General features: G+C 36.5%; 1 protein-coding gene across 3 annotated transcripts; it reads left to right on the forward strand.

Annotated features, from left to right (window-relative positions):
* The first annotated feature begins 9 nt into the window (after positions 1 to 9).
* On the forward strand, positions 10 to 8,627 carry LOC122684287 (vasoactive intestinal peptide). Of its 3 annotated transcripts, XM_043888293.1 has the most exons (8): positions 16 to 180; positions 282 to 328; positions 1,391 to 1,505; positions 3,349 to 3,471; positions 4,400 to 4,504; positions 5,255 to 5,386; positions 6,207 to 6,295; positions 7,787 to 8,627. In XM_043888293.1, exons 3-7 carry the CDS (start codon positions 1,399 to 1,401, stop codon positions 6,250 to 6,252), a joined length of 513 nt encoding a protein of 170 aa, XP_043744228.1. In that variant the 5' UTR covers positions 16 to 180; positions 282 to 328; positions 1,391 to 1,398; the 3' UTR covers positions 6,253 to 6,295; positions 7,787 to 8,627. The 3 variants fall into 3 exon arrangements, with proteins under 3 accessions (XP_043744227.1, XP_043744228.1, XP_043744229.1); XM_043888292.1 differs by lacking the exon at positions 282 to 328 and having other exon boundaries at positions 10 to 180; XM_043888294.1 differs by lacking the exon at positions 282 to 328 and having other exon boundaries at positions 6,210 to 6,295.
* Positions 8,628 to 11,608: the final 2,981 nt, after the last annotated feature.

Raw genomic sequence — 11,608 nt, forward strand, 5'->3', positions numbered from 1 at the left:
ATGCTGGCCAGGGCAGAGTGAGAAGCAGTTGCTGGCAATAGTGGGCAGCCTCAGCCAGCACCAAGTTCTGGTTCAGCTGGAAGGGCAAGAGAACTCGAAGACCGATCCCAGGACTTCAGCACCTGAGACAGCGCTCACAGGCTCAGAACAGACAGCTCTCAAAGACCACGACTCGGCAAAGTAAGTGAAAACTTTACTTTCTTCTTTCTTTCTCCCCCTGACTCTGGAACTTTTCTCTGGATATATTGAGTTTTTATTTCTCTTGAAAAATAACTTTACAGGGTTCCTTCTTTACAACAATAAAAAGGCAAGCTTCTCAAGTCACCTGGTAAGTATAGAAATGCCTCAATGTCTCACATATGAATGGGTTTTCTGAATTCTTTAGTTGGAAATGCTTCACTCTGATTGCTTTTTTACTCAATGCCAACTTTAAAATAAAGCCTTCAAGTGGGGTTTGTTTTTTGGCTTGTATATAAATTTTTAACTGAAAATTCAGTGGGTACTTATGTACTGAAAGTTTCAACTTGTTACTTAGTGTTGTTCTTTCCATTTCATTTGTTAATTATGTGAACTTACAAAACATTTATTTTCTTCTGAGTTTAAATGCTGTGAGTCTTACAAACAGCACAAGAAACAGACATCAAACTCTGAAGTTTCTATCTGCACCCTATTTACAAATGAAATGTGTAAGTAAATGAGATGTAAAAATATACAAGCTTTGTTTTTGATGTATTTTTCCTTTTATGGCAGAAATTATTTTGGTGGTAATATGAGCCTCAGTGATTTTTTTGGTATTAATTTACACTATTAACTGAATTAGTTTGTTCAGACCCAAACTCCTTAAGGAGATTAAGCTCCCAGTAAAATCTATAATTAAAAGAGGAAAAATGTATATACAAAATAATTTTACTGATATGTATCTATGTATCAGTATATATGTACCTTTATATACAAATTATTAAATACATGTCACTCCACTTTTCTATTACTCAGGTACTAAAAACAGAGTAGAAGAAGAAACGTCAGTTTCTTGAAGCTGCTTCATAGTTAGAAAATATACTCAACATGGATGTTACAACTCTGTTATAAGAAAATTGCCCTTATTGTTGCTTCCAGTATATAAAAGTATTGCATTCAATCTTGTGCCTAGTGAGAGATAGGCAGAAGTTAAAAGGACCCTAATCTTTACTCAAGCACTGTTCACATACCCAAAGACCTTCTTGATTTAAAAAGTAATCATATTGCAGTTTAAGACTTTCTGTAAGATGTAAATCGCTTTGTCTAAACTCTTCATGAGTCCTCAGGAATTACTGCTAAACACACAGAGTTACCTTTCTGGCACAGCTGTGGCTGGAAAAGCTTAGACAGCTGTGACTGTCTCCCCTTCCAGGTCCCGAGATGGAAACAAGAAGTAAGCCCCAGCTTCTTGTGTTCTTGACGCTGTTCAGCGTGCTCTTCTCCCAGACCTTGGCGTGGCCTCTTTTTGGAGCACCTTCAGCTCTGAGGTAGGCTCTCTTTCAATTCAGGCAGTTGAACATTCCTCCTCCAAGTAAATGGGAATTTCTGATATGTTATTTCAGACAGCTCAGTTTTGCAAATTATGTATAAGTTATTCAAATCTGTTGGTTGACTTGTTAAGCAAGTTTTTTCAACTTCAGGGCAACATGATTGTTCTGAGTTTTGGAATTCACTCTCAGGGCCAGAGAGACAGTGTCGATGACTAATTTTATGGGTAAGATGGACCACATTTTCTAGCAAGGCAGAAAGGGGGCTTGGATTTCCTTTCATTCAAACCAGTTTCGGTTGAGTAATTAGCTGTTCTCCATTGTCACCTCAGTTCAGTTCAGTTTCTGATAGAAAAATAGGTGTCTAGTTGCCCACTTCATTTGAGTTCATTTTTCGAGATCAATCGGCAAATAATCATGAACAGTTGATAAGTGGAATATGTATAAAATCATGTTGGACAGACTATCTAGGCAGAATCAATTTGTCAATGTTAAAAATTGTGAGATAATTAATCTGCTGAGTTACCCTTCCCCAGGGAGTGAATTTTAAGGTACTTGGTTTTTACCATAAATCCTTAGTTTTACTGCTCTCTACATTGCATTTCATATTTCAAATTCATATAATACAACTCACCTTTAAAGCTTTATTTGAGATAACTTTATGCTAAAGAAGGAAACAGTAAAAGGAAACTACATTAGTTTTATTTTTCTTTCCAGTTTACAAGGATTACTATATCTAGTTTACAAGGAAACTACATTAGCCTTATTTTTCTTTCCAGTTTACATGTCTTTGCTTATTTTCTCCTTTCCAATTCTTTGTTCAAGTAGGCATATGCTCAATAGAGTGAATAATCTCTTAGCTATTAGTGTTCTGTGAAATTTGCTTAAAGCCAGATTGTATGTTGCTTTGATAATTAAATAGAACTAGTTTATCTGAATAGTTATATCAAAAGAGATGAATAATCTCAAGAATGCTGGAGCTTACATTAATTGCTACGCTTCACTCTTAAAGAGAGTTGCTTGTTCCTGACTATCAAGAACTGCCTCACCCAAAGATGCACAAGTGCCCAGCAGCCAACACAGTTCTTAATAGGGTAACAGTGAAAACATGCACACACATAATTTTAAGTGTGCTGGTGTTCAAAATGTGCATGCACCCACATAGTCCATGTAGAGGCAGGACAATTCTTAGTCTTCCAGTAAAGCATTGTATATCCTTTATTAAAATTGTGCCCCTATGTAAAATTGAAAACAAAATTCACTGAGTTTGAATGACTATTCAGAGACAGAGGGAGTCTTTGGATTTGGTCAATACATAGAAATGCACCACACCAAAGTGAACCTTTGAAGTAAAATTTACGGACTCAGAGAAAGAAAAATAGTTAATATTCAAATCTTGAGAAATGTTGAGACACATGATATTGGCCATCAAGAAATATGTGAGTTGCTTGCAATTTTCATATTGAATATAAAAAAATTGCCGAAGTTTCTATTTTGTGTAAGATCTTTCTACCTGTGTACTTTGCAAAGTGAAGCTACTTACTTATTGCCAAGGAAGTGTACTTTGCTTAATGTTCTGAAAAACTAGGCTAAGTAGCTCTAACTTCTGTTACATATAGCTTGTAAAAGTTGTATGGCATCTGTTTTATGGGATAAATAAGAATTTTACTATTTACACTTTCATAAACCATGGAAGCCATTAATTCAATTTTGCCATCCATATATTATGAGTGGGTGATATTTCCTAAGATTTTGAGTATCTTATCTCAAGTGACTGTTAAGCTGTAAGCACCAGCTTCTGAGAAAGGAATGTATTTTGCTTTACTGTATCTTTTCCTACCAGGATGGGGGACAGAATACCATTTGAAGGAGCAAATGAACCTGATCAAGTTTCGTTAAAAGCAGACACTGACATTTTACAAGATGCATTAGCTGAAAATGACACACCTTATTATGATGTATCCAGGTGAGTTCATTTTTATTGAGTTTTATTTTAGCAAACACTTTTTAAAAATCTAAACATTTTATTTTTGTGTCACCATGAAGCTATTCTCATAGCATTGCACTATGAGTTTCCACGTGTTGTGGCTTCATTCGGCCTGATTTATTGAAACTCTTGATGCTTGCGTGATTTTTACTTGGAGAGATTGTAATAGGCCAAGCTAAGCAAGTCATCCACCTATATTCTGTTTCATAAATTTTTAACATCGGAAATTATTTCAACTGTAGTAAAACTACAGCATTTGAGAATCCATGATGGAAAAAGTTCTAAGGTTAGAGTTTCACTTCTATGTAAAGAAAGGGTGTCTAATAATAAAAGCTATTCATTTCATAGAATATTGTCCAGAGAAACATTCCAGTATAGACAGAGTAACTCTATCCAGAAGGCAAAGCATGAAGTATTTTTCATTTGGATGGAAAATTTGGTTGATAGACTTTTAGAGTCTTTCTGTCTTAAGAGATTTTGTTTACAACTTTTTGGCAGAAGAAATAGCAAAAGGGATAATAAGGTTTGCTAAAATCAGAATAATTTCCTCTTGCATATATCTTTATTCAGAGTAGAAGAAATAAATCACCGTGAATAAATAGAAACTAAATATATCTTCCCACCAATATTTTGTAGAAAAGAATTAGTTTTACAGATTCTACCAGGGAGTATTAATATTGAGATATGCTCCTTAAAAAGCTAATTTCTTCAATTTTTCAAAATTTGGGGCTGGAAATAAGTCACCAGAATATATTATTTATTCAGTTGTTTAAAAACTTCCTTTTGGACTTAAGTTTGAATGAGAAGCTATCAAATAAATTGATGTTTCCTTTTTATTTAATGAGCCAAAATAATCTTTTAGAAAACTATTTACAAAATAATGACTATCATTTTTTCCTTGTTTCAGAAATGTCAGACATGCTGATGGAGTTTTTACCAGTGACTATAGCAGACTCTTGGGTCAACTTTCTGCCAAAAAGTACCTTGAGTCCCTTATTGGAAAACGAGTTAGGTAAAGAGAATTTATTACTATTAAAAAACATGCTATGGTTATTAAATTGGACAATTATATCTTCACTGTAAGCAACTTATTTATTTTATTCAAAACTGATAACTCTTGATAATGTTTAATTTCATTATAAAATAATTTATAAACTTCAATAAAATATACTAGACCTGTGGATTAAGAAAATAAGGTTTCCTAGTAATATCATATTCATAGGCTCCAGACACATTTATTTTTCTTAAATAATAATCATTTATAAATTGGCAAACAAACTAAACTAGACACAGTAAAAACAAGATATATTCTAAACTGAAGCAAATTTTAAGGCTAACCATAGCATTTGTATTTTATTTCCTGCTCAAACTAAGCATTGGAAGATTTTGTCTTTAAATGGTTAATAACTGAATTTTAGATAGCATTACTTAAATTGGCATCTGTTCATGAAGAAACATTTATTTATGTTTTTAAGAAGCATTTACTTTTAAAGAACTCCTTCTTCCAATGGAAGAACACAATTTCAATTAGTCCCTCAATTTTTTTTAAATAAATTATTTGCTCAGTTAGGACAGAATGTCTAAAGGCACCCTAGTAAAAGTCAAAGTACATTGAATTATTCCATGCTCCCCCATCCTTAGGCTTAGATGCTTTTTTCTTTCAGGTTTTTTTTGGTGATAGAAAATGAGTTGAGTGTTGGAATTCCTTTTTATCTGACTCCAAGAAATTATTATTTAACTTCCTTATCCTCATGTTTCTTAGCAATAGCATCTCAGAAGACCAGGGACCAATTAAACGCCACTCAGATGCTGTCTTCACTGACAACTACACACGCCTTCGAAAACAAATGGCTGTGAAGAAATACTTGAACTCAATTCTGAATGGAAAGCGAAGGTAAAGAAATGAGAACTTGCTAACATGAGAAATTATAACTGACTTTCAAAATAGTAGTTGCATATGGAGACATCTCTCTCTCTCTACCTTTCAAGCAGTAATTCTCAACCTTAGCTAACATTAGATTACCCTGGAGAATATAAAAAATATTGATGTCTGACCCTAACCCAAAACCAATTGCCAGGAAATTAGTGTCCCTAGGCATGTGGCTGTGGACACAGGTATTTTCTGAGTTCTCCAGTTGATGCTAATGTGCCTCCAGGGTTAAAAATGATGACTGTAGAGACATCTGGTCTGGGTCTAGGAACAGGTTTTATCAAAAGTGCTGCTTTTTAAAACATGTGAAGGGCAGTCAGCTAGCAATTTGTCACCACGTGGAATTCCCTTTTTACCTGCAAATTCAATTATCTATTTTACCAAATTAAACCATGAATTATTTTGTCTTCTCGGATTCAGTAAAACCTGTGTCTTTCCATGGTATGTAAATATTGGAACACAATATATAGGAAATGCGATCCTTTCTCTCTTTTATTCCAGTTATTTTTGTTTAGATGGGGAGTTCACAAGACAATTCTATTTGGGTGAGATCAAGTAAGATGGATCTCTCTGCCCACCAGATTATAATTCTTTAAGAAAGCTTTTAGACAATTTAAGACTGAAGAGCCTGTCAGAGGGAATGACTCACCTGAAACAAAGGTGTTTAGCTCCCAGAGCTCTTAACTGAGCACCCTGTACTGCCCAGGCCATGCCTCACCTTTTATTTAGAAGCTTTCTCATCCAAGAGCCTTCACAAGCACAGTTCTCTCTTTCTGGTCTGCAGCAGTGAAGGAGAGTCTCCTGACTTTCTTGAAGAGTTAGAAAAATGATTAGAAAGCTCTTTGGAGCAAAGCTGCTGACAACTTCCCAGTGGTGAGTATATCTGTGTGTTTTTATAAGCTAGTAGTAATCATCTCAGTATTTAAGTGGGTAGGAGTCACTTGGTAAAACACATCATAATGTTCTCCCAGTGAGACCTTATCTAAGAAGGACGCTTCTACCCAAGTGGATCACAGCTTAGTAGAGCTTGAAACAATCCATGCAGTGTTCTGATAGCATGAAAAAGACAGCTCACAATGAGGAAACAGGTTAGTACCTCCTACTTTGCTCAGACTCATTCCTGTCCTTTTGAAGAAATATTGAAAAAGGAGACTGAATCACACTACTGAGAAAAACTGGCTTTCTCTTGGATAGTAAAGCCATGTTGCTTTCATTAAAATCTAGTCTCACAATTGACTGTTAACATCTCATTTAAGTATAAGGAAATACTACCAAATTACAGTGTGGCTTGTTATTGTGAAAATATCAAGACACCCTGGGTCTCATTGTTTCTTTTTTTAACTTTTTATTTTGTATTGGGGTATAGCTGATTAACAAAGTTGTGATAGCTTCAGGTGAACAACAGATATTGTATTTCTTGAAACATAGTAAACTTCATGGAGCAAAAATCAAATTTAGATTATTTTATCTATAAAGTGAGTGTAGATACTACGACTCTAGTAATATCAACTGTAAAACATTTTTGGAGCAGAGAAAACACAAATAGATTTTTTTCTTTGCTAAGTTGATAAGATTGTTATCAAAATCATTTTTGTGTGAACATGGACACAAGATATATTTCTTTCCTGAGTTACATTAATGTTTACAGTAGCTCATAAAATATTTTTATAATGCTTGGCAAGTCTTTAAAGAAGTTTTGTAGCATCACTATATCAAGTTGTCACAATTTTTCTCCAAAGGACTCTGAGGACAAATTTTTGGTTTTGTGTATTCTACAGTTTCTGGAACACCTGCTCAACTCTGCTATTGTAGCATGAAAGATCCCTGTAAGAGAGATATGTGGTCAAGGGTGCTGCAGGGGCCCATTCCTCATCATGCATAGACATTTCAGAGAAACAAACTCCTCGAATGCTCAAAAAAGAGAGTTGTATACAGATTCTCAATGAAGTTTATCAAATAAGGTTTTTCCATTAAATTAAGAAATACAATAGGCACAACAGTATAACAGAGGATTCATTACTCTGTCCCCTTATGAGAGTCCAACGTCCGTTTTTTGCTCTTTTGAATGGGTGACATTGGACAAATTCTTTCAACAGGAAGTTTTGCTGGTCAGCCAATTCTGAAAATTACAAATAAGTAATCATTTATGACTAATTAGAGAACCCCTTCACATTCTGGCTCCCTTCCCAACAATAGGTTCCTTGGAAGAGTCCCTCTTGATGTTCCAAAACGTGATCCCCTTTCAAAAGCTGCTGATCAAGTGCAAAGAGAAATATTTACTAAATGAGTGGATCAGTAAATGAAAGTCAGAGGCTGTAAATAAAAATGATTTTATGCTTAAAACACCAATTCTTTCTTTTTCAGAATTCTTGAAGAAAAACAATAAGTGAAGTACTTTTATTTCGAGTTCTACATAAGTAATTCAAGAAAACTACTTCAATATCAAAACCAAATAAAATACATTGTGTTGTGAATGTTGTGATTTTACTCTGATGTAATAACTGTGATGTTTACATTGTAAATATTATTTGTGAGTTCTGAAATTTGTCTTTAACTCATGAGAATTCTGTGATTTCATGCGCTGTGTATCCTCTGTAATAAAAATATATTTAATGATAAGTAAATACTAGGTTAATTCCAATTATCTGAGGCTTTTTGGAAGGATAGTAATCGAGCAAAATTGATGTGTTTATTTATAGGACATACTTAACTATGCAGAAGAGTGGAGGAGATAATCAGCACATCTAAATTTGAATGTTGAGCAGATAGAATGCTGTGTTAAATAAGTTTCAGAGTGTCTAAGAGAATACCAAAAGCAAAGACTAAAAAAATTCTTTTAAAAAAAGATTTTCAGAAAATGTTGTGTGTTTCCGTATTCTTAGGCAGCATTTATTTTGAATGAGATTTTTAAATCTTTCAAATTTGAATCTCTAATTGCCAAATACTCTTCTGATCGAATGTTTCAGTTAAGGAGAATGGCCTCTATTTCTGACACTTTATGCTTGTGTTAAGTATGTGTAACGTGTAAACTGAACAGAACACTTGTTTTTCAGTGATAAATATTTTTTCCATTGTCTCTCAGATAATGCTTAGGTCATATCAGCTTTCTTCAGTGAAAGTACATTTGGAGAAACAACTATTTTTCCAAAATGATTGTAAGAAATTAAATATAGAAAATAAAGATCTTTGATTATCATTGCAGGCACTTTCTGTTGTTTTGATTCTTTCTATTGTTTTGATTCTTTGCAGTAATTTGTTGTAGCTCCAAAGTTCCAGGAACTAAATAGTTCTTGTGATGTTTAAGATAGAATTATATTTGACTTTGGGTGTGTTCTAAAATAACTGTGACTTAAGTAAGAGAGAAATTTCTTTCTAATACAAGGCCAGAAGTAAAATGTCAATGGTTAGCATGATGGATCTGCTCCATGAGTCCCTCAGTAATCTATAGCCCTTCTAGCTCACCCCTCATTTTCTAGGACATAGCCCTTTTTCTCATTATCCAAAATTGCAGCTAGGGTTCCAGCCATCACACCTGCATTTTGGGCAGCAGGATGGAGGAACAGGCAAAGAAGAAAAGGGAAAAAAGAGTGCCTGCTGATTCTCTCTTAACTGATATCTTACATTAATATTCCCTTTAGTAGAACATAGTGTTACAGTCACAGTCATTTGCAAAAGAGGCTGGGAATTTTCTTTTTTTCTGGAAGATCATGAGTTCAGTGAAAAACCAAGGTTCTATAACTATAAATCCCTCCTCTATAACTTTATAAACTCTAAACCTGTAACTCCTCCTCCTTGGAAGAGGGCATGGCAATCCACTCCAGTACTCTTGCCTGGAGAATTCTGTGGACAGGGAAGCCAGTGGGTTACAGTCCATGGGGTTGCAAAGACTCAGACATGACTGAGCTACTAAATAGCAACAACAACTATAAAAGCCCCCAAAAAATGATTAAAAAAAAAAAAAAAGAATATGTCCATGCAGGGATTTTTTTAAAATCCCAGGCTATGCATCTTAAATTCTCACCAAAAAGGCTTAAAGAAATGACAAGGAAAATCAGGTTAGGTAGAATCAGGTAGCCCCTAACTATTAATGAAGAACCCTCATCAATACAGGCAATACCTTGCTCAGTTTCATTTGCTACAATTAGAACAAATGGCTACATGGAGAGAGACTAGTCTAGAATTACTAGTAATTGGAAAATAGTTTATACAAATTGAAATGAATTGGAGTAACTGTACCTTTCCTTCATATCTGATTTCACAAATTATAGGTCTTTGTTAAGTGACTTTTCTATGCAAATCGCTCACTGCAGTGAAAACAGAAAACTTCTAGATGCTATTTGCACACAAGAAGCTTATAAAGATCAAAGTTGGGCATCATTGAAGTGCAATTTGAATGTGAATCTAGAGTTTTATTTTATTTATGTATTTTCTTGGCCATGCCACATGGCATGTGGGGTCTTAGTTCCCTGACCAGGGATCAAACCCAGGCCCTTGGCAGTGAAAATGTGGAGTCCTAAACACTGGGCTGCCAGGGAATTCCCTAAAGAGTTTTGATTTTATCTCATTAATATGAATCTTCTCCATTGACTCCCTATTCCTTCAAAAGACATTTGTTGAATGACTGTGATGTACCAGGAGGATATCTGGGAGTTGAGTATTCTAGGCAGAAGCAAGATCAAGAGCAAGTGAGGGAACAGTCTGGCACATCTGAACAGCAAGGAATGCAGGATGCCCTGAACAGTATGAGCTGGACAAGGACTGAGGAGGAGACAGGGTCAAAGGTGTTACCAAGGACTAGAACTTGTGATGCTTCCTTGGTGGCTCAGTTGGTAAAGAATCTGCCTACAGTGTGGGAGACCTGGGATCCATCCCTGAGTTGGGAAGATCTCTTGGAGGAGAGAATGGCAACCTACACCAGTACTCTTGCTTGGAGAATCCCCATGGACTGAGGAGCCTGCGAGGGTACAGTCCATGGGGTCGAAAAGAGTCGGACATGACTGAGCATCTACGCACACAGCACGGAACTTGTGAGGCCTCACGGGCCACTGTCAAGGGCTTGAGGAGTGAGAGGAAGAAATAATGCAGACTTTTGGATTTTCTGAAATGCATGTTGTCACGATCAATCTGACTGCTGTACTGGGAAGAGGGTGAAAGGGGGCTAAGGATGGAAGATGGAAACACATGAGGAGACCGCTGCTATGAATCATGGGAGAGACAATATGACTACCAGGGCACCAGCAGTGCAGGTGGTGAGAAGTGGTCTGAATACATTTCAAAAGGAGAATCAAGCTTTTCACTGATAAACGGAAGATATGAAAGAGAAAAGTCCTGAATGGTTCCAAGGTAAACGACTTGCGCAACTTGAAGGATGAGGTTTCCATTAAGTGGGGTGAAGAACACTGTGGGTAAGGGGGTTCCTGGTGAGGATGAGGGCTGTTTTGGATGGGTTAAATCCGATGTTGTGTAGAGTTGGGGATAAGTGTGAGGAGTTGAGGAGACCCTGGGTTGGAGATAAACTGAGAGCCTTCAGTGTGTAGATGGGATTTAAAGTCACAAAAGAGTGAGATCACCCAGGGACTGAATGTGGCTAGAGAAGAAACTCAACACCTGAAGCCCCTGAGTGTATTCATTCGCTGGGGCTGGCATCACAAAGCGCCATATACAGAGAGCCTCAAGCCGCAGAAGTGTACTGTTTCCGGAGGTTAGAAGTCAGGGATCAAGCTGTTAGTGGGGTTGGTTCCTTCTAAGCACGGTGGCGGAGAACTGAATCCTCTTTCCTGGCTTCTGGTGGTTTGCTGGCAATCTCTGCTGTGGAAGTATTACCTCAGTCTCTGACTTGATCTTCACATGGGGTTCTCCCTGCGTGTCGTGTGTCTTCAAATTTCCCTTTTTTATGAGGACACCAGTCATATGGGATCGGAATCCTTCCCAATGAACTCACTTTAATTTGGCTACCTCTGTAAAAACCAATCTCTGAGTAAGTTCACTTTCTGAGGCTCTGGTGATTAGGACTGCAACATGTGGATTTGGGGGGACACAATTGAACCCAAGGGCTTCCCAGGTGGCTCAGTGATAAAGGATCTGCCTGCCGATGCAGGAGCTGTGGGAGATGAGGGTTTGATCCTTGGGCGGGAAGATCCCCTGGAGTAGGAAATGGCAACCTGCTCCAGTACTCTTGCCTGGAAA

Source organism: Cervus elaphus, chromosome 26, assembly GCF_910594005.1.
Source record: "Cervus elaphus chromosome 26, mCerEla1.1, whole genome shotgun sequence".
NCBI lineage: Eukaryota > Metazoa > Chordata > Mammalia > Artiodactyla > Cervidae > Cervus > Cervus elaphus.

Bases quoted from the DNA above. Each gene is read 5' to 3' on its own strand.
- LOC122684287 (XM_043888292.1), top strand. From the start codon at position 1,399: ATGGAAACAAGAAGTAAGCCCCAGCTTCTTGTGTTCTTGACGCTGTTC. The intron at 3,472-4,399 runs GTGAGTTCATTT...TCCTTGTTTCAG, and splicing joins CCTTATTATGATGTATCCAG to AAATGTCAGACATGCTGATG. The intron at 5,387-6,206 runs GTAAAGAAATGA...TCTGGTCTGCAG, and splicing joins ATTCTGAATGGAAAGCGAAG to CAGTGAAGGAGAGTCTCCTG.